Source organism: Lutra lutra, chromosome 13, assembly GCF_902655055.1.
Source record: "Lutra lutra chromosome 13, mLutLut1.2, whole genome shotgun sequence".
NCBI classification, from domain to species: Eukaryota; Metazoa; Chordata; class Mammalia; order Carnivora; family Mustelidae; genus Lutra; species Lutra lutra.
The window spans coordinates 68288031-68312960 of record NC_062290.1 but is presented as its reverse complement, the minus strand read 5'-3'; the positions used below and the strand labels follow the sequence as shown (position 1 = coordinate 68312960).

At 46.7% G+C, this 24930-nt stretch overlaps 1 protein-coding gene across 4 annotated transcripts in view; it reads left to right on the top strand.

The window, feature by feature from the left end:
• Positions 1 to 24930, top strand: part of ABCA1 (ATP binding cassette subfamily A member 1) — a 128537-nt gene that overhangs the window by 81009 nt on the left and 22598 nt on the right. For 3 of the 4 annotated variants that reach the window (XM_047701041.1, XM_047701039.1, XM_047701040.1), the window contains exons 13-32: positions 621 to 826; positions 1727 to 1903; positions 3607 to 3829; positions 4857 to 5078; positions 5503 to 5707; positions 6720 to 6833; positions 8851 to 9022; positions 10044 to 10175; positions 11026 to 11168; positions 11365 to 11502; positions 12442 to 12662; positions 13683 to 13761; positions 14666 to 14868; positions 16223 to 16271; positions 16466 to 16579; positions 17654 to 17802; positions 19214 to 19338; positions 20422 to 20520; positions 23062 to 23251; positions 24326 to 24420. In XM_047701041.1, coding sequence (XP_047556997.1) covers positions 621 to 826; positions 1727 to 1903; positions 3607 to 3829; positions 4857 to 5078; positions 5503 to 5707; positions 6720 to 6833; positions 8851 to 9022; positions 10044 to 10175; positions 11026 to 11168; positions 11365 to 11502; positions 12442 to 12662; positions 13683 to 13761; positions 14666 to 14868; positions 16223 to 16271; positions 16466 to 16579; positions 17654 to 17802; positions 19214 to 19338; positions 20422 to 20520; positions 23062 to 23251; positions 24326 to 24420 — 3056 coding nt within the window. Of the gene's footprint in view, positions 1 to 620; positions 827 to 1726; positions 1904 to 3606; positions 3830 to 4856; positions 5079 to 5502; positions 5708 to 6719; positions 6834 to 8850; positions 9023 to 10043; positions 10176 to 11025; positions 11169 to 11364; positions 11503 to 12441; positions 12663 to 13582; positions 13656 to 13682; positions 13762 to 14665; positions 14869 to 16222; positions 16272 to 16465; positions 16580 to 17653; positions 17803 to 19213; positions 19339 to 20421; positions 20521 to 23061; positions 23252 to 24325; positions 24421 to 24930 lie in introns of all 4 variants that reach the window. The other variant, XM_047701042.1, reaches the window with a different exon arrangement.

Sequence of the window (24930 nt, the reverse complement as noted above, 5' to 3'; positions counted from 1 at the left end):
TCCAGCCCAATATAGGGCCTGGTATACAGAAGACACTCCTAAATGTTAGTTGAATGACTGAATGAATGAATAAACAGACTAATGCTAGCTTTATTTGGTCTCCAAGAAGGGTTTCTATCCATTGCCTTCTAGGTTTTCCCAAGGTTTCATAGCTCAATACCTCACGGCAAGAAAGCATGCCCTTAAAAAGGCATTATTTATGAAGCTTATCTGAGAGCTAATAGGATACATTATATTTTAAGAATCTAGTTTTAAAAATTATGTGACTTCATAGGAGCAAATAAGGGTTTTTTGGGGTCTGCTGGTCTGGTTAGTTATGGTTGAATATTGCGAAGAAAATAGAGGAAAATGAGGCATGATCATTGTTTCAACCTCTTTCTGTCCACAAAAATCAATATAAGTAACTTAACTCTAAATACTTGTAGCATTTCTCTTAAATTGCCGTTAAAAAAACAAAAGGATCTGTTCTCAATCAAATATTGGTAAATGACTAAGGAGAAGATGAGAGGGTGAGGATAGAATTGTCAAGCAGTTAGCACGCCCCTCCCAGGACAGTCTACCTTGGGTGCCGTGTGTTTTCCGGGCCACCAGAGTTCTCATGAAGGCTGTTCTTCCGTCAGTGTGTCAACCTGAACAAGCTCGAACCGGTAGCAACAGAAGTCCGGCTTATCAACAAGTCCATGGAGTTGCTGGATGAGCGGAAGTTCTGGGCTGGGATTGTGTTCACCGGAATCACTCCTGGCAGCGTGGAGCTTCCCCATCATGTCAAGTACAAGATCCGAATGGACATTGACAATGTGGAGAGGACAAATAAAATTAAGGATGGGTGAGTTCAATCCCACCACACCAGCCAGTTTGGGGGACGTCAAGAGCAACTAAAATGACTAGAGGCACTTTGTTTTAAGTAATAATTTGGTAGAAATTTCACCCCCAAATAACTCTAATTGGTGGCATGATTTTGTTGAAAGTGGCACATTCATTGCTAGAGACAGCTATTTCAAAGGTCATAAAATACCATCTTTTGATTCAGCATTTCTATTCAAGAGAATTAAACCCATGGCATTAAATCAATAGGAAGAAAAGAAGAAATAAAGCTCTTAAGGTTCCCTGTGGTAGCATTACCCATTTTTACAAAAAAGGGCAAACTGCCAGTAAAAAAGGGAATAATTAAGCAGATTTTGGTATGTCCACTTGATGCAATGTTAGGAAGCCAAAGAAGGGGGGAAAAAAACCCAAACCAACATTTTGGTGGTGGTATGCTCATTCTCATTACATCTGTTTAAAAACATGTGATTTCACTCATATGTGGAATATAAGAAACAGCGCAGAGGAACATTGGGAAAGGGAGGGAAAACTGAATGGGATGTCATGAGAAAGGAAGGAAAACTGTGAGAGACTCTTAACTCTGGAAACAAACCGAGGGTTGCTGGAGGGGAGAGGAGTGGGGGATGGGGAAACTGGGTGATGGACATTAGGGAGGGCAGGTGATGTGATGAGCACTGGGTGTTATATGCAACTGAGGAATTATTGAACTCTCCATCTGAAACCAATGACATACTATATGTTGGCTAGTTGAATTTAAATAAAAAAATAAAATATGTGCACACTTGAGACTAGAAAATAAGATATAAATATATAAGCTGAAAATAGGGACTCTGTCTTGGTGGTGGGATTGTGGGTGATTGGCTTTTTTGGGAATATTTGATGACCTGTGATCTGGTTTTAGGTACTGGGACCCCGGTCCTCGGGCTGACCCCTTTGAGGATATGCGCTATGTCTGGGGGGGCTTTGCCTACTTGCAAGATGTAGTGGAACAGGCGATCATCAGGGTGCTGACGGGCACTGAGAAGAGAACCGGTGTCTATGTGCAGCAGATGCCCTACCCCTGTTACGTTGATGACATGTAAGTTACCACTGAGCCGCCATCCTCATGGAACTGGGTAACACTGTCCCCAGAGAGAGTACCTGCACATACATACTTACACACATGCGTGCACATACATCCGAAGGAGGAGATCGGATGCTTTGATTTTATGTATTTCACGTATGTGTTGATACCAAAAAAAAAAAACTTTTTTGAAATTCATTGAAGATTTTAGGAAACAAGATGCCGGGTATCGGTAGTTGATGGTCCCAGCCACAGCACTGACACATACATGTGCACATCCTGGAATCCTTTCTCCTTTTCCATCTGTAGTTACCAGCGCTTCTCTTTTTCACATACGCTGCCCTTTCGGTCAGTTATTGCTCAGTCTGCAAACTTCGGATGTGTTGTGACAAACACGTGCAAGCACATACACGTGTTTGTATGTCCCCCAGACTCAGAAACAGTGGTCTAGACCTATAAAAGCTGCCTGCGGATCCATTTGTGCACTTACTGTTTATAAGTGGTAAACGGCATTTTGAAACAATCCAAATAAAACTGAACAAGGCCTTTTTATCTTGGACTTTAGATAATCTTCCAAGGCTAAGTCACTGAGCTGCCAAGATCTTGTTGTGGGAAGTGTGCCTTTGAATCTAATGATTTTTTTTTTTTTTTAAGAGAGAGAATGAGAGCGGGGAGAGGAAAAGGAGGGGCAGAGGGAGAGAGAGAGAATCTTAAGTAGGCTCCACTGGGGTGTGGGGCTTGATCCCATGACCCTGAGATCATGACCTGAGCTGAAACCAAAAGTCAGATGCTGAGCAGACTGGGCCACCCAGGCGCCCGCCCCCTAGTGATTTCTTGGGAGAGAGCACGGCTAGAGGTGTAGTTGTAGGCATCCAGGATCTGTAATGTCTCTTCCAAACTCTGGAAATTCTCTCAGTCTCTGTTGTGGTGTGCGTGTGTAGAGATCAGAGTGTAGGAGGAGTGGGGTTCCTCTTCTGTTTGTTCTCTGCTTTGCACTGAGCGGCTATTTCCTTGTGTGGCTCACTCTAGCTTTTCCAAGTCACCCTGAATGATCTTGTCTTTCAACATCAGAAAGATTAGCCAGAGTTTTCCAAAGATCTCCCTCAGCCAAGATTCACTCTAGAAAGGATACCTTCAGATGAGGATAGGAGGGGAGCTTAGTGGCATTAAGTACGTCTGCCTGTTGTCACATTGCTGCTAAGTGCCTAAGTAGTAAAGCTGGGCCTTGGGCCTGGAGTTCCAGGGTCCAAGTTCTGTGTCCCTTTTACTTCACGGCACTGCCTTTCCTGTTCTGGTTTGGAATCTGAATTATGACTGACCAGAGCTGCCTGGAGTCCGTTTCTGGGTTATCTGTGATAAAAGTTGTGCAGGGCAATCGGGACATGACCTTGGAGATGTCGAACTCCTGTGAGAGAAGGAGTTGGTTTTTCAGTCTTTGTTTTAATCTTTAAAATAACCCACACCTCACAGTCATCTAGTGACTGAAGCAGGCCCCAGAGAAACTTGAGTCGGCAGCATGTCGTTTGTCTAACTGTTAACACTACGTTGTGCTCCTCATGAAGCATTTGATAACCTGTACATTTGGGATTCCAGCGAGCCTGCCCCTTGTTCACTGCGTCTCAGGGCTTCCTCTCGCATGCACGGCTGCGGGGCCCAGGGCTCTGAGCCTGAATCTCACTCCCTGTAATTCTCCCCCCGCCCTTCCCTGGGGCCTCCAGCTTCCTGCGGGTGATGAGCCGGTCCATGCCCCTGTTCATGACGCTGGCCTGGATCTACTCGGTGGCTGTAATCATCAAGGGCATCGTGTACGAGAAGGAGGCGCGGCTGAAGGAGACCATGCGCATCATGGGCCTGGACAATGGCATCCTCTGGTTCAGCTGGTTCATCAGCAGCCTCATTCCTCTGCTCGTGAGCGCCGCCCTGTTGGTGGTCATCCTGAAAGTAAGGCTGCCACACTGGCTCCCTGCTGCCCAGGGACTTACAGGCTGTGAGGAGAAAAGCAAAGATTATTTGGGAAGGAAGGGGTCAGACATGTCATCTACAGTTTCCTCCTTCTGGATCTGGGGAGAGAGAGTGACTTGCCCAGGGTCAACTCAACTGGTTGGCCGCTGAGCAGGGCTGGAACCAGGGCTCGTGCTTCTGACATAGGCACCCACTTACCTGTGCCATGACGTCTGCCAGACAGTGGTTCATGCAGCATCTGAGAGCTGTTCATCTCCTCAGATGTATTGATTGGTGATTCTGCCAGAACTCCTAAAAACACTAATCAGAGGGATATGTATTATTGCAGATTAGGTTTTTCTGGAAGCAGAGGCTGAGAGAGTTTGGTGCAGGGGTACTTATTAGGGATCAACATCTATGGAAGGGATGGGGAAAGTACAAGATTGAGCAGTTGAAGGAGTTGTGAAGCAGGATAGTGCCAATTCCACGGGCCCTTGGGGGCATATACAGCTTACTGGAATTGTCCCTTGTTGAGCTGTGCTATTCAGGCCCAAGGCCTACCACCCTGACATCCCAGACCTTGGGCCCCTCAATCAGTCATTGGAATCATGAGCCCCAGGGCCCCTCAATCAGTCATGGGAATCATGAGCCCCAGGGCCGGGCAGCTTTCTATGGCTGTAACAGACCCAGAGAAGTTGACATCTAGAGTGTGTCTGCTGCGGCAAATAGGCAACACGTTCCCTCTGCAGGGGTCCCTGGGCAGTGCTGTTCTGTGCCACCCCATATATTAATAGGTTTATATGCTAATCTTTCCTTACAATGATTTAAGGAGGTATCATGTAAAAATAAATGTTGTCAAAGAGAGGGAAGTATACTTAATCTTTAGTTTCCTGGTCAGAACAGTGAGCAGCACTGCTCCTCCCTAATACCTCTCAGAGGAGTATGAATAAACCCTTTTTCCCACAGATCATGCAAGGACATGCTTGCTTATTGAGGAGGTGCATTTAATAGGTCTCTTCCTTCCCAGTTAGGGAACCTGCTGCCCTACAGTGACCCCAGCGTGGTGTTTGTCTTCCTATCTGTGTTCGCCGTGGTGACCATCCTGCAGTGCTTCCTGATCAGCACACTATTCTCCAGAGCCAACCTGGCGGCCGCCTGTGGGGGCATCATCTACTTTATCCTGTACCTGCCCTATGTGCTGTGTGTGGCCTGGCAAGACTACGTGGGCTTCACACTCAAGATCTTCGTGGTGAGAACCACCCCTGGGAAGTAGCTGCATACAGCCACCCCTGGTGGTTCACCTCCCTCTCGCAGTCCAAGCTGAGAGCAGAAAATGAAAGTGTGTGTCTGTGTCCGTGTGTGTCTGTGTGCGGGACGGTACAGGATTGCTTGAGTCTTTGGGGCATCTTTGGAAGCATAAAATTCTAAAAGTTTTACGCTCTCCCGTGCATGCATTTCTGAAATGTGTGTGCATAATGAGGGGTTATAAATAGAATCCTTTTATATGCTGCTGGTGAGCCCACTCTCCTCAAGGGATCTGTAGGTGAATACTTCCATATCTTGTAATTGATCCACTTTGCAAATTCAAATTTCTCTAGGTGGAATTTATATTAGAAGTGTTAGGGAATGAGAGACGAAGAGATGGATAAGTGACTTTTGCCTCTTTCTCACAGAGCCTGCTGTCTCCTGTGGCTTTTGGGTTTGGCTGTGAGTACTTTGCCCTTTTCGAGGAGCAGGGCATTGGGGTACAGTGGGACAACCTGTTTGAGAGCCCCATGGAGGAAGATGGCTTCAACCTCACCACTTCAGTCTCCATGATGCTGTTCGACACCTTTCTCTATGGAGTGATGACATGGTACATTGAGGCTGTCTTTCCAGGTACATGGAGCTTCCACACACCTTTAGCTATCAGCTGGGGAAATGTAATTCCTGGCTGCCGAGCTCTGCCGTATCTGTGGTAGAATTTCTGCAGGGCCTGGAGGTCCCTGGAAAGTGACTGTGACTTTAGCCCCATGGCAAGCAAACAGACCAAGGAAAAGCAGCTGATGCTTACTACTGCTGTAGCCCTCACTTCTTGAGCCCTTTGTGCTGGTGCTGTGCAAAGTGTTGTGTAGACCAGGGCAGTTGCTCTTAGACCCACTTTTTTTGCAAATGAGAGAACTAGGACTCAAGCTAACTGGCCTATGGACACATAGCTGGTCAGTGTTGGTGCTTGGAAGTGACCCCAGTTGGGTCATACTGGGTCACCTAGTCCAGGGGATTCCTCCTTCCAGTGCTGGCCCAGTTCTCTGATTCTGTATCCCTAGGATGAACCATCAGCAGAGTTCCCGGAGTATAGCTTGTGAAGAGTAAGATATGTTAGCTTTAAGCCTTTATCTGTGATTTAGTCAAAATAACATTCATTAAAATTTATTTTAGTTCTTCCCGTAATAAATCTTCTTGACCAAGAGTTGCCGTGGATACATTTTTGGATAGATCAAATTCTACGAGAATGAGGTTTAATTTTTTCTGCTCTCCAGTTTTCCTCTGAGGGAGTGTATGCGGAACGTTCATTACCTCTACATGAGCTTCCTAAAGTGCATATGCCGTTTTGTATCCTACAGATCTGGGTTCAGATTCTGAGTCCTTCATTTACTGGCTGAGTGACCTCAGTAGGCTACTTATCCTTCAGTTTCCTCATCTGTAAAATGGGGCTGATAACCTGCCTTGTGGGGTTGTTTGACCATATAGTAGGTCTCAGGAGATGTGAGCTCCCACTGCCCCACCTCCATTCCAGGGTGCCACTGCCAGAGGCTGTGTCAAGGAGGGAGTAGTTCTGGCTGGGATACCTCGGGAATGCTAGGATGTTGCTGTGCTTGGCTTCCATCTTGGTTTTTATCTTTGCTTGCAGGCCAGTATGGAATCCCCAGGCCCTGGTATTTTCCTTGCACCAAATCCTACTGGTTCGGTGAGGAAAGTGATGAGAAGAGCCACCCTGGTTCCAGCCAGAAGGGGGTATCAGAAAGTAAGTACTACCAAACCTGCCCTCCCCTTAGCCTAAGGGCTGTTGCCCCCACTGTCAGGGACAAAGGATGGCTTTTGCCCTTTAGAGAGTCTGAAACCACTCTAGGAGCAAAGAAATCACATACAGTGCATCTTTCCAAATTCTCCCATGACATTCATGTTCAGTGCTATTGTCGACTTATTGGGGAGTCACTCTCTGGGTCCTTGAGGGACATTGCCTTTGTTTTTCTGGCTTCTAGGAAAGAGGCCCTGATATCTATACATTCACACCCCCATCCCCATGAACACACTGTTCATGATAAATAACATCTAGGAAGAGGAGGTAAAGACAAAACTGTAGAACCATAACCTCACTGCCTGCCTCGTCACAGTGATAGCTATATGAGCCTGCGTAGGCTGACACCAAGTGGCTTTCAGAGCTCAGCCTGTGCTTCTTGATGTTCTCACCCTTCATTACTTAGGGCCCTAATCCTCTCCTGGCTCCTGATTGTAGGTGGGGGTGCCCACAGTTTAGCAAACTGTCTTTTGGGCTCTTTGCTCTGGTTCTGGCAGAAAAACTATCTTTGTGCTAGTGTGGCTTCCTGAGTAGTTAATGAGTCCCTTTCTGCTGATCTCTTCTGTGCCTTCCCCAAGTTGCCAGTGGAAAAGTCTGCTGTTCTTAGGCATTCTAGACAACTACAACTGGCCTTTGCCCACTGTCCCAGCTTCTTCTTCTGCTCTTCCTACTCAATTTCCTCTTTTTTTTTTTTTTTTAAGATTTTATTTATTTATTTGGTAGAGATCACAAGTAGGCAGAGAGGCAGGCAGAGAGAGAGGAAGGGAAGCAAGCTCCCTGCTGAGCAGAGAGCCCGATGGCGGGGCTCGATCCCAGGACCCTGGTCTCATAACCTGAGCCGAAGGCAGAGGCCTTAACCCACTGAGCCACCCAGGAGCCCCTTACCCAAACTCCTCTTAACACCAGCCTTTGGATTCAGTCTCCTAGAACATGTCCTGTTCTTCTACATCCACATGCCTTTGTATGTACTCTGTCCTCTCACAGGAGAACCCTTTCTCTGACTTGCCTGCTTTCCTCCTCCTTCCTCAAAATCTAGTTCTGTATTCCTACCCCTGAAGTAGTCCTTCTAGATTCCTAAGTAGTCAGACAGTTCCTCCTCCAAGATTGCGTCACATTGAAAAACAAACAAGCAAAAGGCCTTTCTATTTAAAATAATTATAGACTCATGGAAGTTGCAAAAAATAGTATTGGGGGGGGTTTCCCTTGTGCCTTTCATTTTCGTTTCCCCCAGTGGTAATATCTTGCATAACTACAGCGCAGTATTGAAACCATGACATTGACACTGGTACAGTGTGTAGACCTCCTTCAGACTGTAGAGTTTTACATGTACTCATTCATGGGTGTGCATTTAGTTCTGTGCACTTTGCCACATGGAGATTCATGTAATCAGCTCAGTCAAGATGCAAAACTGTTCCATCCAGACAGACTCCCTCATTCTGCCCCTTGAAAGCCATCCCCCCAACTTCTTCCCTAGTCCCTGAGACCTGTCAGCCACTACTCCTTTCTCCACATGGTATTTCCAGAATGTGATGTAAATGGAACCATATACTATGGGACATTTTGAGTTCAGCTTTTTGTCATTTAGCATCATTCCCTTGAGATCCGTCCAGGCTGTGATGTGTGTTAACAGTTTACTCCTTTTCCCTGCTGAGTCGTGTTCCGTGGGCTGGGTATTCCACAGCTCTACAGCATCTTTAGATGTGTTTTTTGAACTGCTTTTAGCTTCCTGTGTTTTAATTGCTTGTCGAGTCTTTATAGACTGTGAATGTGCCTTTGTCAGTGAATTCCCATCTCCAACACTCCTGCCCAAATAGGCCCTAAATAAACGTTTGCCCGAGAAACCAGAAGTATCCGTGGAGAGAGGACACTTGTTAGAGCACGAGCCGAGCCCCTGTGTCTTTGTGCCGCGCTCTTCGGTATTTGCCGTGGGTTCATTCCCATCCTGTCTTCTGTCTTCTGACAGTCTGCATGGAGGAGGAACCCACACACCTGAAGCTGGGCGTGTCCATTCAGAACCTGATGAAGGTTTACCGGGATGGCATGAAGGTGGCTGTTGATGGCCTGGCTTTGAATTTCTATGAGGGCCAGATCACCTCCTTCCTGGGCCACAATGGAGCTGGGAAGACCACCACCATGTAAGAGGAGGGTGTGACTGTCAGAGTCTGCTGTGGGTAGTTTCCAGAGTGCAGTTAGAAATCAGGATGCAAGGGCACTGCATTGGTCACTGGGGCAAGGGCAGCAGTGCTGAGGGGAGGAGTTGAGGAATGTGAGATATTATCTCATCACAAGAGTGCTTTCCTCACTGCCGGTTTTGGCTAGATATTTCCTCGGCCTGAAAACAGCCTGGGAGCCCTCTTGGTGACCTTTCCCATTTGGTTCTCAGAATTCTGCCCTGTTCCTGGAACCCTAAGGCTGTGACAGCTCTGGGAAAGGGTCTCCTTTTGAGCTGGTTTTGTTAGAATTATGAAGCAAGAATTTGGGAAGATTTGATATGTTGGAGGGAAGTAGTGATTTCCAGGAGCTCTGTCGCTAAGGAGGTGTGAGAAACAGCTGGCCATGTACTGCCTTTTCTGGGACCATTAGAGACCTATAAAGACCTTAGGACGGGCAGCTTCATGAGGGAGCACATAAACACCAGAGTTAGCTTCAGTGACTTTCAGTGTGGTCCCTCAACTATTGCCAAGGGCATATCTTTTCCTGTTTGTTTTTTTTTTTTGTTGTTGTTGTTAATGCAAAGTCAATATATGAACATTGCAGGTAATTTTTAAAAGGTATACAGAAATCCCACTGCCTAACACAAAACACTATTTTTATCACTGAATAACTTTTTCTGGTTTGTCCATTTTTCATGGACATGATTTTAGACTTGGAAAATGTATATTTCAAATTGTACTTTCCATTGCAAAGTGGAGTCATTAAAAAACACTTGTCCTGATAATGCCCTTTCCAACACATAGGACTTCTCCTGGTTATCCACTAAAGCAAAGACTTGTTTGCTTTGTAGGGGTCAGTTTGGGTCTCTTAGGAAGGAATGGGGGTACGTGTAGGGGGATTGATGCCTCTGCTGTAGGTGCCCAGGCTCTGCGCCCCGGCATGGAGCATTTCCGGGGGAATGGGGATAACACTGACTCTTGCCTCTTAAACTTTTGTACTCAGGTCAATCCTGACTGGGCTGTTCCCTCCCACCTCGGGCACTGCCTACATCCTGGGGAAAGACATTCGCTCTGAGATGAGCAGCATCCGGCAGAACCTGGGGGTCTGCCCCCAGCATAACGTGCTGTTTGACATGTGAGTACCAGTGCGCACTGAGAAGCAGACCCTACCTGCATGTGTCTGTCATGAGTCACGGGCGGAGAGGGACTTAAGCATTCTACCTCCTGTGAAGGTGGTGGGTCTCACCGCCCTGCACGGTGAGACCTGGTTGTCCTTCCGTTTTAGGAGAAGTAGGAGGTGATTGTTGGATGAGAGATGTCCCATCAGTCCAGCTGGTGGGTGAACCCTTGGGAAATGGTGCTTTCCATTACTGACCCTTTAGGGGCCAATTAGCCGGTCCCTTCTCCCACTACACTCTGGCCCAGCATTTCCTGCTGAAGACATTGCTTCCTTTCAGGTTGGCCTTTCTGCAATTCAGGCCCCCTCAGGGAGCCCTCGTGGTGGAGCTGAGAAAGACCTGGGCTCTGTGACCTTGGGCAAGGACTTCTCCCCTTCTGGGTCCCCGTTGGCTCTTACCTAAATTGAACAACTCAGGTTCATGTTCTCCACAGGGACCTCCCTTCTTGCACATTCTGAGTTCCTGGAGGGGGCTGCTCCAGGTGAATTCTGACCCAGTTACTTGGTCGATGGGGCTGTGGGGTGAGCCCCTTGAGGGCCTGAGATTAAAAGTTGCAACTGCCTGATGTCTAGTGGCCAGGCCTGCTGGAACTAGGCTAGAACAGACCAGTCACATACCAGCTTTGGTGTCTTCAGCAGTTCCAGTGGTTGCTTACGGTTGTTCTGTCTTGATTCTTCCTATAATTTTTCAGAAGTTGATAAAGTTAGAAAAGGTCAGGGAGGGGGCAGTGGAAACGTGCCTGTTTTCTTCTGTTCTGGGTCAGGAAGCACTGTGGGGTATGGAGTTGACCTGCCCTTGCGTCCCCAGGCTGACTGTGGAAGAACACATCTGGTTCTATGCACGTCTGAAGGGGCTCTCGGAGAAGCACGTGAAAGCAGAGATGGAACAGATGGCCTTGGATGTTGGTTTGCCACCCAGCAAACTGAAAAGCAAAACAAGTCAACTGTCAGGTGAGTTCCCCTTCCTCCAACACCCTGCCCCCCTGCCATGGGAAAAGCAACAGCTGCCCCAGAGTCCCAGTGTAGGGGTGGCTGAGTAGGTCAGAAATGTGTCCCTGGCTTGTCCCCAGGTGGGTGCCTCCATTCGTCTCTCAATGCCTCTGCTTTCGCTGTCTGGGGCTGGTCCTGTAATGTCTCTCTCTCATAGGTGGAATGAAGAGAAAGCTGTCTGTGGCTTTGGCCTTCGTTGGGGGATCCAAGGTTGTCATTCTGGATGAGCCCACAGCTGGTGTGGACCCTTACTCACGCAGGGGAATATGGGAGCTCCTGCTGAAATACCGACAAGGTAGTTGATGTGTGTTTATCTCGAGGGAGGGAGCTAGAGGCTCTTGAGAGGTACGCCTGTGGCTGTGGTTCATGGCTGTTCTTGACAGAGCATCAGAATTGCTTCTCAAGAACAATAAGGGACTTCTTTTCTTTTTTTTTTTAATTAATTAATTTATTTGACAGAGATCACAAGTAGGCAGAGAGGCAGGCAGAGAGAGGGAGGAAGCAGGCTACCTGCTGAGCAGAGAGCCCGACGTGGGGCTCGATCCCAGGACCCTGAGATCATGACCCAAACCGAATGCAGAGGCTTTAACCCACTGAGCCCCAGGGACTTCTTTTCTTAGAGCTCTATGCTCACCCATGGTATGGATGTGGAAGGAAAGCCTGATTTATAAGACACTTAACGTGTATGCCCTTCATTATCTAGGGGCTGGCAAGAAGAGAAATGGGGATAAGGGCATGGTCCCCAGAGTTACCTCTAGCTTAGAGCTTACAATGTCTATTGTAGCTGTGTTCCCTTTTAGACCGGTAACTGAGAACAGAGGCTGTGTCTTTGTTTATCTCTGTCCCCAGCATGGTACTCTGTATATGTTTGTTGAAAGAGTGGATGAGCAGATGAGGAATATGCACTTTGGAGTCAGTTCCCATTGGCCCTGACACCTTGGAAAAATCATTTAACTTGTCTCCATTTCTTTGCCTACAATAATAGTAGTGCCTGCCTCACAGAAGATTTAGTTAAATAAGAACGTATGCAGGCCACCCAGCACCCTGCCTGGTATGTGGCAAATTCCCAAATGAATGTTCCTGTTCTGATTTCTGTGAGGATGGCTTTGCCATGCAGGCTTCCAGATTCTTCTGCCTCAGTGGCCCCTGCTGATCTGTCTGTAGTTCCAGTGCTTCTGTTGTTGAGAACCAATAGGCCTCACTTGTCCCACATCCTTGTGTTTGTGCCTGGCAGGCCGCACCATTATTCTCTCCACGCACCACATGGATGAAGCAGACATCCTGGGGGACAGGATTGCCATCATTTCCCATGGAAAGCTGTGCTGTGTGGGCTCCTCCCTGTTCCTGAAGAACCAGCTGGGAACAGGCTATTACCTGACCCTGGTCAAAAAGGACGTGGAATCCTCCCTCAGTTCCTGCAGAAATAGCAGTAGCACTGTGTCATACCTGAAAAAGGTGAGTTGTATTTTCGGTGCTGGGCTGGTGCCGGGCCCAGGGAGTCAGGACTTGTTTGGCTGGGAGTGGCCTGTCCACATCCACCGCAATCTGCCACTTGGGGGGTCACTGTCTCCCTGCACTGCAGTCCCTTTGGAGTCACATTGTATTTCCTTTGTGGAAAGCTCAGGCCACATCTGTTCCTGCAGTCAGAGTGAGGTTGAATCACACATGTTATTACTTATGAACTTTTTTTTTAACTGCTGTCATCTCCAAGTGCAGAGCAATAGTGGGAGGGAGGTATTGTGATTATTATTTCAGATTAGGGAAATGAGGCTTGTAGGTCACTGAGCAGGTAAATAGCAGAGGTGGGACCAAACCCCAATAACCAGGTAGGTTTTCCTCTGTTCCACAGTACATGCCTGTGATTCATTTGTGTGCTGAAACCAGTGGCACCTAAAACATTGACATCCCAAACTTCAGCGCTTATCTGCTTATTTACCTTTTAACTAGTGACTGGTTACTCGAAGTGTGAGGACCAGCAGCACTGGGACTACTTGGGAGCTTGTTAGAAATGCAGAAACGCAGGCCTAGCTCAGACTCACTAAATCAGAATCTGCATTTTAACAAGGTCCCCTGGTGGCTCAACAGAAATCAAGCTTTGAGAGGGCCCGAGCCAGACAACTAGGCAGGTGAATCCCATGCCTAGGAGGGTCAGTGAGTGCCTGGTGACAGCACTCAGCGGCCAGCTCTGTGCTGACCTCCTGTGCACACAGCACACACATGTCAGACAGGGGCTTCAGAAGCCATGGCTGCCCAGTCAGATGCCTCCCAGGAGGAGCCACATGGTAGACCCTCATGGAAGCCCTCCCTGGCGAAGGTGCTGGTGGCTGTACCTTGCTCGGTCCCTGACCCATTCTCACCTCCTTCTTTGCCATCAGGAGGACAGTGTTTCTCAAAGCAGTTCTGATGCTGGCCTGGGCAGTGACCATGAAAGTGACACGCTGACCATCGGTAAGGACTCTGGGGTTTCTTATTCAGGTGGTGCCTGAGCTTCCCCGAGCTGGGCAGAGTGGAGGCAGAGGAGGAGAGGTGCAGAGGCTGGTGGCGCTGACTCAAGGTTTGCTGCTGGGTTGGGGCTGGGGGTTGGGGTGGGGTTTGGGAGAGGGTGCAGCTTGGTGGCAGATTGGCTTAATGCTTGCTGGGGAGCCTGGAGCTTGGTGTGGCAGCTGGCAGGGCAGTGTCCCCGAGAGGCTGACATGACTGGGGGTGGAGGATCTCCTGGGGAATAGATCTGGCTGGACACTGGTGACCAGGAATGAGGAGCTGAGGGCCAAGCCCTGGGGAAGGGATTGGATCTCAGTAGCTCAGGAGACTGAGAGCCCAGGAGATGGAGAGCAGTCTGCTGGGTCTCCCTTTGGAGCTATATATAGGACACCAGTGTCACCAGTAACACCCATGGAGCAGAAGCCTTTACTGCGCCCATCTGTGCCCAGTCCTAATACCTGGTGTTTTCCAAGGAGATGTCTCCTTCCACAAACTGTTTGATTAGTCCCTTACTGACATAAAGAGAAGGAGCCTCCTTTAGAAGGTTAGGAAGGGCGAAGAATCATTTATTTTTCTTTACTCAGGTTTTCCATGGAAGAATCTTAGAGTTTAGGCAATAGACATAAGACTTTCAACCTCTGAAAGTCTTCCCTCCTTCCACCCACCATTCCTTCCTTCAGCCCTTCGGTCCTTCCTTCCTCTCACCCACCCACCCACCTACCCACCCACCCACAATGTACTGGGAACCTATAGTGTTCCTGGCTTTGGTGATACAGAGGTGAGTAAGACCTAGTCCTTGCCCCAGGAACTCTCAGGCCAGAGATGAACATGTGGAAAGACTTGAGTATCGGAAATGGGTATCATGTGTGGGCAGCTGGCTTCTGAGGAGTAGGCAGAGGGAGAAGGTGAGGCATGGCTGGCTCTTGATGGGAGGCCTCTGAGCCGGCTGAGCCATCTTTGTGCTTTGGTCCCTACAGATGTCTCTGCCATCTCCAACCTCATCAGGAAGCATGTGGCTGAGGCCCGGCTAGTGGAAGACATTGGGCATGAATTGACTTACGTGCTGCCCTACGAAGCTGCCAAAGAAGGGGCCTTTGTGGAACTCTTCCATGAGATTGATGACCGGCTCTCAGACCTGGGCATCTCTAGTTACGGCATCTCGGAGACCACTCTGGAAGAAGTAAGTTTGGTGACTTGACTGTTTGAGTAGAGCAGGTTCCACAGTCCCAAGGCCAGACAGGTAGCCTCCTTTTCCCCCAGAGGAATAGGATTACCATGGAATTGGTCATTTGAGTCCTTACATCATTGATTTTGGGGTATTATTGGCCACAGTTAACCCTTTAAAGTTGTGGTGGAAGATAGCAGGAGAGTTGTATTAGGATGGCTCCCTGACATGGCTGTGTTGTGGCCACGCATAGGAAAGAGCCAACATTTATGGAAAATCCACGTGTGCCTGGTGCTGAACTGTGTGTGTGGGGTTGTTTGTTTTAATTATTGTAGGGGCTCCTGGGTGGCTCAGTTGGCTAAATATCTGGCTCTTGATTTTGGCTCAGGTCATGATCTCAGGGTTATGAGATTGAGCACTGTGTCAGGCTCTGTGTTCAGCGCAGAGTCTGCTTGGGAGACTCTCTCTCTCCCTTTCCTTCTGTCTACCCCCACCCCTATCCCCCCACCCCACTTATGCATACTCTGTCTCTTTAAATAAATAAAATCTTATAAAAATTATTGCAACTTAATATTATCCCCATAATAAGATGATAAAGTGGGCACTCAGGGATACTGAGCAGGGGTCAGCATTGAGGGTTTGGGCTACAAAACCCATGCTCTCTTTACTGTGTAGCAGTACCACCTCCCTTTAGAGATCATAGCTTCATAAACCTGGAGTGCTGGAAAGGATACAAAAGTTGTCTGGCCTATTGGTCCCCAAGCTTGGCCATAAGAGAAATCATCTGTGGGGTTATTATTGACAATAGAAATTCTGAGTCCTCAGCGCCAGGGTCTTTGGATCAGAATTTCTAGAGGTAAGACCTCAACGTCTGTGCTTTTATTACATGCTTTCTGGGCCGTGGTTTGTGGTTCAGAGTTTAGAAATCATTGGCTAGTTCACATTCTCTTATAATGTTTGAGTCCCTGCCATACTATTTCTAGTAATGGGAAACCCATCATCTTTTGATCATTTGGTCTTGGATGACTTATCACGATGCTGGCCTACTCAAAGATCTGGGGGCCATACACCTGGAAGAACCCACCTAACATGCTCCCTGTAGATTCAGGACACATTTCTTCTCTGGTGTTCTAATGTCCTACCTTTAATTTGAAAATGATTGTGTGGATTGATAGTTCTCACAACTGGGGATGTGTTCTCTAGTGAAAAATGCCTTCACTCCCAACTGACTGGCAAAGTATTATTGATAAATGCAGCTTTTACTTTTTGTCTTCAGGGGCTAACAAGCCACTCAGTAATGTAATAATCATGGCAGTGATGGTTGCTCTCATCACATGGTGCTTATACTGTTCTCACTCCTGTTTTTCAGATATTTCTCAAAGTGGCTGAAGAGAGCGGGGTGGATGCGGAGACCTCAGGTAAGCCTCTGGGGCAACTGTATGCTCTCTGGGCAGTGCCTCCTGTAGGCTGTCTTAGCTCCCCAGTAGTGTGCCTTTCCCTTTCACTTGTTTTATCCCATTCTTATTTTTAGTGTATACGTTTGTGACAGATGAGGATGGCTTGTTTTGTTACAAATAAAATAAAATGTGGAATTCTTTCCTTTTGCCTGCAGATGGCACCTTGCCAGCAAGACGAAACAGAAGGGCCTTTGGAGACAAGCAGAGCTGCCTTCGCCCATTCACTGAAGATGATGCTGTTGATCCTAATGATTCTGATGTAGACCCAGGTCTGTTTGGGCGAGATTCGTGTCCCATTGTTTGAAAGTGAATTCTTGTCTAGTATACTCCCATGTTTCCTTTTAATGAACAGCCTTGAGCATGGGATGATAGATGCCCACAGGGTCCAAAGGGAAGTGGGAAGATGAAAAAAGCTGGATTCCTTATAGCACTGGGCAAACTATCAGACCTGAAGGATCCCACCCTCATCACTTTCTTTATTTAGTTGAGATCTTTCACTTGAGACAAGTATAAAAGGATGGGCCCTCAGTCTTCTGAATCCATTTATTATCTTTTCTGTGGAGACCCCATTTCTTGCCTAGATAAGGTGTTTAAATTGTTAAATAAATATTCTTTGAATGGATGGATGATTTGAACTAAGTCACCTTTTAGAGCTAATTGTACCTAAGACTTAGATATTCTGGTAGAGTGTGTCCCTGTGTGTTTGACTGAGATGGAGAAAGGGAGGCAAGAAGTCAAGCAAATATTGTAAGATGTGAAAGCACCTCAGTTAGGAATCATGAGTTTAGGACAAGGATTTTTGTAAAATTTTATATAATTTTGAGATACAGAAACATTTTTGGCTCTCCCAGTCCTGCTCCTATGAGTGTGTGGCCCTCATGTTTTCCATGATTTCAGACATTGTCAGTACTTAAATCATTTGAATGTGTCCACCTTTTACCAAAATAACAGATGGTAGGCAAATTAGCATTGTCTGTTTTGAGTTCTGTCAGCCAAATGCATGGCTTGTCTCATAGAATATTCTATTGAGGATGACGTCGTTCATCTGAATGACTTGATGTACAACAGTTATGTGTGAACACTTCTCTTCAGTTGTCTCAAGGCACCTTCATTTTCTGCACTCCTCACACAAGAGCCGGAAGGCAGAAAGCGCCACTGTTGGACATCTGGGGTCCTAACTTTTCCTGGGACAATGATTTGTCACGAAAGCCCTTGACTTCTGAGAAACTTTGGCTTTCAAACACAAGCCTCCAAGATGGTTGCTGAGGATGCTGGAGGGAGGAGCGTGGTAATGTCGAAACTGCCTCAGATAATAGGTGACCTTCGGTGTTGGTTTCCTGCAGAATCCAGAGAAACAGACCTGCTCAGCGGAATGGACGGCAAAGGCTCCTACCAGGTGAAGGGCTGGAAGCTCACACAGCAGCAGTTTGTGGCCCTTCTGTGGAAGAGGCTGCTGATTGCCAGACGGAGTCGGAAGGGATTCTTTGCTCAGGTGACAAGTGCTGCTCCAGGCCAGCAACTCTGGCTTCACGGGTGGGCTGCAGGCTCCCTGACCAGTGAAGGCAGGAGAAGGTTGTGGGTATGGGGTGGATGCTGGAGCCAGACTTTTCATCTTTCAATCCCAGTCCTGCTTCCTGTCACTCACGCATCTGTGGGCAAGTTACTTCTCTGTGCCTCCTTGTCCTCATCTTTAGAAATGAAGATAATGTGCCTATGACGTAGGGTTGTTATGAGGATTCAAATGAGTAAGTGCTTAGAATGGGCCTAGCATTAAGTAGTCCTGTGTGTGTGTGTGTGTGTGTGTTCATGTGTGTATGAGTTTTATGGTAGAGGTGCACTTGACATATAAACTTCTTGGAAACGTGACTTTTCTGTAAGTTGATGTTTAACTGCAAATTGATAGAAAGCTAGCCAGACAGGTCAGAAGGAAATAGGCAAACAGAAAACTCATTACACTGCTGCCTATGGGTTCGTGTTTCCATGCTAAGGCACTTGGTGAGTAGGGATAAAATTATCCTGTTGTATAAAATCGAGAAGTACAGAGAAAGCATCTGCAGAAATTCTTCCCTGCAGACTATGTGGGTAATGCAGAGAGTATGAGTTTGGAGCACAGAGACCTGGATTTGAATTCTGGTTCTGCCACTTAACTGGTTGTGTGACCTTGGGCAAGTTACTTAGTCTCTCGGAGATTGATTACTTTGTTTTTTGATTGGTGATAGGGTTGTAACAATAATGAAATGAGATAATTGTCATACAGTATTTTCTCAGAAAGAAGGATTTAGGTAATGATGCTTTTGGAGGCAATTCCATGGTGACAGTGGTTGCTGTTCCCTTTCAGAGTGTGGGATCTGACTGGGTCAGTTGGTTGTAGATTACAAGTGAGATTACTGAGGCCACAGCGGGAGTGACTTCCCGTGGATACACTCATGGCAGATGCAGAACCAGGCTTCCTGTCTTTTGGCCCCTGGTGCAGGGCTGGTTCTGTCAGCCTTTCTCTGAGCTGAGCTGGGCTCATGGCCCATTGTGGTCTTTCTTGGGTCTTCAGAGGGAAGAGGGTAGGACCCAGTGTTCCGAGTCCCGCTGACATGTGACCACCATTTTCTCTGTAAAGTTTTGAGCTTCATGTCTCTGCTGGGTGGCCACAGCCTCTGGCTTTGTGCTGTCAGCCTCCAGAAATGCCCTGGAGGGAGGAGTTTTGGTTTCAGGATCTGCTGCTTCCCACCTGCCATGAATACCTTGGTGGCGCTTTGTTCTGGGTCCTGTGGCACTCACTTGCATGCTGCCTGGTCTGGGAGGCTGGCTGGACTGTTAGGGGCTTGGGCCAGGCCCCTTTCTCTGACATTTGCCCTTGTTTTTTGTTTTTTCTTTGCCATTTCCTTTCCCCCTCTCTCCCCTGGTTGTAGATCGTCCTGCCAGCTGTGTTTGTCTGCATTGCCCTGGTGTTTAGCTTGATCGTGCCCCCCTTTGGCAAGTACCCCAGCCTGGAACTTCAGCCTTGGATGTATAATGAACAGTACACATTTGTCAGGTACGTGTTTGCTTTCTGTGCCCCAGGAGAGAAGAGAGCTCAGGCAGACGAAGTGTTGACACTGCTGAGGGCCAAGGGGAGGTGGACTCAAGAATCACAGGGTGTTGGATTTTATCAGCTGTTCTACAGCCCCGACACAAACTAATATCATATGCAAAGAATGGCAGTGAACTGAACCTCCACTAACAGACCCACCTCTCTTTCTGCTTTTGAGCTCCTTTCTTTTTATTCTGCTATCATTGGGAACGGTCACCTGTGTTTTACCTAAATAATCTGCCCTTGCAAAACATCTGTGAGGAAGCTATAGTCTGTGCGCTTTTCATAGCTATGTTTTAATTTTGCCGTTTTGTCCCAGGGCTTCTGTACATGGTCACAGCTTTACACCTCCAGGTTCTCGTTTGCACAGTACATTTTGTGTATTTATTGTGTTACAGATATTAAAGAGTGTTCTTTAGAGAATGCTAGCTACTCTGTAACAATCCAGTGCTTCAAACAAAGGGACAAAGGAATTTCTCTACTTCCTTCCACAGAAATTTTCCTCAGTCTTATAATATTTGTAGACCTTTAGATAGGGAGAAGTATCTCAGTGACGTAAAAGGGAAGCTTTAAAACAAACAACGAAAACAAAAAAATACATGAATACACAAATCAGTTCTTCCTTCTCTAGCCCTGTGTTTCTTCCTGTTTGGTTCACGTTTCATGGATAATTCTGAAAGTATTTTTGAAAAACTGGTCCTTAACGAATTCCTTCACATTAAAGAAGTATAGATAGATAGATAGATAGATAGATAGATAGATAGATAGATAGATGTGCATGGGTGTTTATACATGTGTGCACACCCATATGCACAACTCCATTCATTACAACTTACACAAGCTGAGAGGGCTGTCCCTTACCTTGATCTCAAACACGCAGTCAGTGTCCGCTCCTTTTGGGTACATTTTGTATTTTGCTCATTTTGGTTAAGAGCGCTTGGCACATAGGAAGTGACTAATAAAGTATTCCGTTTAGAAGAACAATTCCACTTCCCAGTTCCTGGTTTTATTAAATTGCTGAGCTGGCTGCCTCTCCTGTACCCACAGTAATGATGCTCCTGAGGACATGGGCACCCAGGAACTCCTGAATGCCCTCACCAGACACCCTGGCTTTGGGACCCGCTGTATGGAAGGAAATCCGATCCCGTAAGTGCCCCTTGAGCTCTGAGACCCTTGACAGCTGGGTTGTCTTCTGCTTTTCACCTGGTTCGATGTCTGCTATATTATGTTTATCAGCTATGATAGATGCCACATGGTGACTAGGATCATTTGTCCTTTGAAGCATTTTTTATTTAAAAAAAAACTGTTGTAATAACCTAACCAGAATCTAGGAACGAACAGAGCCAACTAGGAGAGTTTTCTATCATCCTGCAGAGCAAAATCACTACAGACATTTATTTGCTGCTTTAGAGATTAATATTTAATTCAAATAGCACTTTGTACAGATCCAGTGCTTTCCCATTCTTCCCTTCTGCCAGCTCCTATACCTAAAAGCAGAGATAAGCTGCCATTATATAGAATTTGCAGTTTGATTTATCAGCTTCTTCACTTTACCAACCCGAAAACGTGTTCTATATTATTGTGTATAAAAATTGATTTTTTCTTCTTTTGGGGTTGCATATTTTTGTACTTTACTTCAAAATCCTTTTTAGGGAAGTAGGTAGTATATGGATAAATGCAGTGAAATGCCTGTGTCTCTAAGTGGGCTGGGGTTTGTGGAGGTCTTCGTGCATAACAACTGTGAAGAGAGGTGAGTTTCCAAGTGATCCAAGCCAAGGCCCATGCAGGTTCCAGGCTCAGGTAGAATGAGGTTCTGGCTCAGTTATAACACAGACTTGGAGGAATTATAGAGAGTATGGAAGGTATAGGAAGATTGGAGAAGGACTAACTTGAATTCTAGGTTTTAAAGGGAAGTTACTAACTTTGCAAGTGGACAGACCAGTGAGCCAGTTACCTGGGCATGCAAGGTTTCAGAGCAGATTTCTAGATAGATAACTATCATGTCCTTGCTAGCTCTTATTATTCAATATTTACTAAACATTTGCTGGTACTTACTGCTTCATGGTAAGTAAGCCCTAGCAGCCAATATCAGTTCCTAAAGAACGAAATGACTGTGATGGAAAAGGGCATGGAGACATCCTCTCTGAGGTCACAAGACTTTTGACTTTTGACATACCTGCATGTTTTATAGGTGAGGTAGAAGAATGAGATAAGGTGGATTCATCATACACCACTGTTGAGCAGTATGGACTCAGATAAGTGGCAGCATAGAAGGAGCTGGGTCTGGGCTCAGGGCTAGACAGGTTCAGACAGCGGAGGTCTAGTCCCTGCTGTCAGGATTCACAGGGTTGGGGCAGAGCACTGCTGTGTGTGTATGTGTGTGAGGGGTGGGGTGATGGAAGGTCTCCATTCTGGTAGCTTTTCCTGAATTTGCATTCTAGGTTTCACCAAAAGGAGTACAACTGAGGGAAGTTTGACTGGGACATTGACTGTGGCATTGAGCTTTGTCTCAGCCAATCATCTTGTGAAGTTTTTGGAGTATGAGCCCCATGTCTTACTTTGACTTTTCCATCAAGTTACAGTGCCTTAGAGAGAACTAGAGAGCAGTACACAGATCTGTTCCTTTGATGTTTTTAATTTTTAGTACATAGAAGAATAACATAAAGAGTGTGGCTATGCATTGTAGAATCTTGGAACTGGAAAGGATATTAGAAATGCCATGTTTCAACATGTCATTTGTACTTTTATTTTACTGGTGGAGAAGATAAGACCCAAGAGGGCAGGCAAGCGTGTTGGTGATGGTCCACGGTGATTCGGAGCTCGCGTCAGGCGTAAAGGCCTCGTGATTCTTGCAGACAACCTAGTGCTTCATGTACTGAGCACCCTCACTGCGTCCCCTCCAAACCCCAATTCTGTACTCATTTTAAAACATAAAGCAAATCTTGCCATTCTGCGCCAGATTCACAGCACATTGAGCATAACATGCAGACTCCTTCCCAGGCCCATGTCATCTGGCACCTGCTTCGCTCCACCCGTCATCTCCCATCATTCTCCCTCCTACCTCATCCCGTCCCATCTCAGTGCCTTCCTGCTGCTCCTCAAACATGGAAGTTCTTTTCTTTTGAGGGACTTTGTAGTTTTTACCTTCTATTGGCTTTGCCTGTAGTGTTTTCTCTCCCCAAATCTTTCCCTGGCTGCTGCTTTCTGATCATTCATGCCTCGGAAGAAGTATCACCCTCCTAGGAAGAAGTAGTCTGTCTTCCCCTGATTCACTGTTCTCTTATTTTGCTTTATTTTTGGCTGAGTGACATTTGCTTTCTGCCAAATTCCTCTACAGGAGGTAGGGACTTTGTCTTGTTCACCCCAGACTCTCAAAGATGCAGAACACTGTCTGGCACATAGTACATGCTCAATGAATATTTACTGAGTGAACACTAGGGCAAGAGACCAAATGCTGGCAGACTGGATTGACTGGAGTTTGGCACATGAGCGTTTAGGGCCTCTTTGTGTTCCTTCATCCTTAACTGTAAAGTGAGTTTGCAGCTTACAGGTCTGTGGGGAGAGCAAACAAATGGTGAGGGCACAGATGCCTGTTTGTGGTTGTTATTGATTGGTCTGTGCTCCCGAGGCTCCAGGAAAGGCCAGGTCCTCTCAGGTGATGCTACCTTTGATGTCCTCCCTTTGCAGAAACATGCCCTGCTCTGTGGGGGAGGAGGAGTGGACCACCGCCCCGGTCCCCCAGACCATCGTGGACCTCTTCCAAAATGGGAACTGGACGATGGAGAACCCCTCACCCACCTGCCAGTGTAGCAGTGACAAAATCAAGAAGATGTTGCCGGTGTGTCCCCTGGGGGCAGGGGGGCTGCCTCCTCCACAGGTGAGTCGCTCTCCGTGTGACTGAGCAGATGGCAGTGCAGGTGGGCTGGGAGCTTCTGCTGGGGAGGAAGGAATGGCTGACCTATCCTGTCAGGGGGTTGACTTTCAGTCTTGAGCTTAATTCTTATCAGAGAGAATAGCATGTGGGTTTTGAGGGGAAGGGACTTGGTCCGCCAGTTCCTATACCTTAGTGTAACTGTTTCTCTATTTTGAAAAGTCAGCCTGGCTTACTTACTTGTTTGAGTTAAAACCAGATCTCTGCACTCTGGATCCATGGGCTGTGGAAGGCACAGTCTGGTTTCTCCCACTGAGGTAATGTGACACAGTATCTTGTGACAGACCCGGCTCCATCCCTGCTTGTGCCACAGATGAGCTGGTGACCTCAGACAGGCCGCTCAGCCCCTGGGCCTGTTTCCTCACCTCTGAATTAGGGAGGCAGGCCCACGAGACTTCTGTGGGTCTTAAACTCTGACATTCTCTGAGACTGTGAGTGTGGGGAGCAGTTCTGAGCCTTTTTCTGAGAACGGTTTTAGGAAGAGGCTTGCTTGTAGTCTCCCTCTGTTGCTTTATCAGCATCTAGGTTGCAGGGTAAGGACAAGCAATTGTAAATGGGTGTGAAAACTTAAGTCCTGGTTACTTATCTTTAAAATAACAGTGTATCTAACAAATAATACATTGTATGTTAATAATAAATAAATAAAATAATGGTGTATCTATTTATCAATATAATTCTAATGAACCAAAGAAGTCTCCGGGTGTAGTCAGTGATACTGCTCCCAGAGAGCCTCGGTGACTGTAACGAGTCATGTTCTACTGTCTATTGTTGAGTAGCTCAGAATAATTTCCTGGGGAACATCTTGGCTTGGCATAAGTGAACGGCCAATGGTGAAGGCAGAATGGACTAGGCCTCGGTGTTTGGCTGGTGGCAGTGCCTGGATCCTGTGGGCAGGGTCTGTTCGCACTGTGATCCATGATCAAGAAACATGTGCCATTGTAGTCCTTGATTTTTTTTTTTTTTTCCTGTTTCAATTGTGGTCCATAAAGACATTTGTGCTTGTTTTTTCTATGATGACAGAGAAAACAGAACACTGCAGACATCCTTCAGAACCTGACGGGAAGAAACATTTCAGATTATTTGGTGAAGACCTATGTGCAGATCATAGCCAAAAGGTCATTATTTACTAAACTTGGCCCTTTTTTCAGTCCTGAATAGGGGAATTAAATGTTTAAAAATAGTTTAGTGCTGGGGAAAAATATCAAATTTTGGCCTGATGTTGGCTTTTGGAAGTTTAGGATAGTCTTCCAACCTAGAACAGATAAATTTTTTGAAGTTTTAATTGTCAGCATCAAGGTAAGGCTGCCTATATCATTGTACGGCTGTGCAAGAGAAAAATTCTGGAGAGCAGATGTACAGTATTGTGATTATAGTTAGCAATACCAGATTATAAACTCCATAGTTGTGAAGAAACTAAATTTTTTTTTTTTAAAGATTTTATTTATTTATTTGACAGAGAGAGATCACAAGCAGGCAGAGAGGCAGGTAGAGAGAGAGGAGGAAGCAGGCTCCCTGCTGAGCAGAGAGCCCGATGCGGGGCTCGATCCCAGCACCCTGAGATCATGACCTGAGCCGAAGGCAGCGGCTTAACCCACTGAGCCACCCAGGCGCCCCAAGAAACTAAA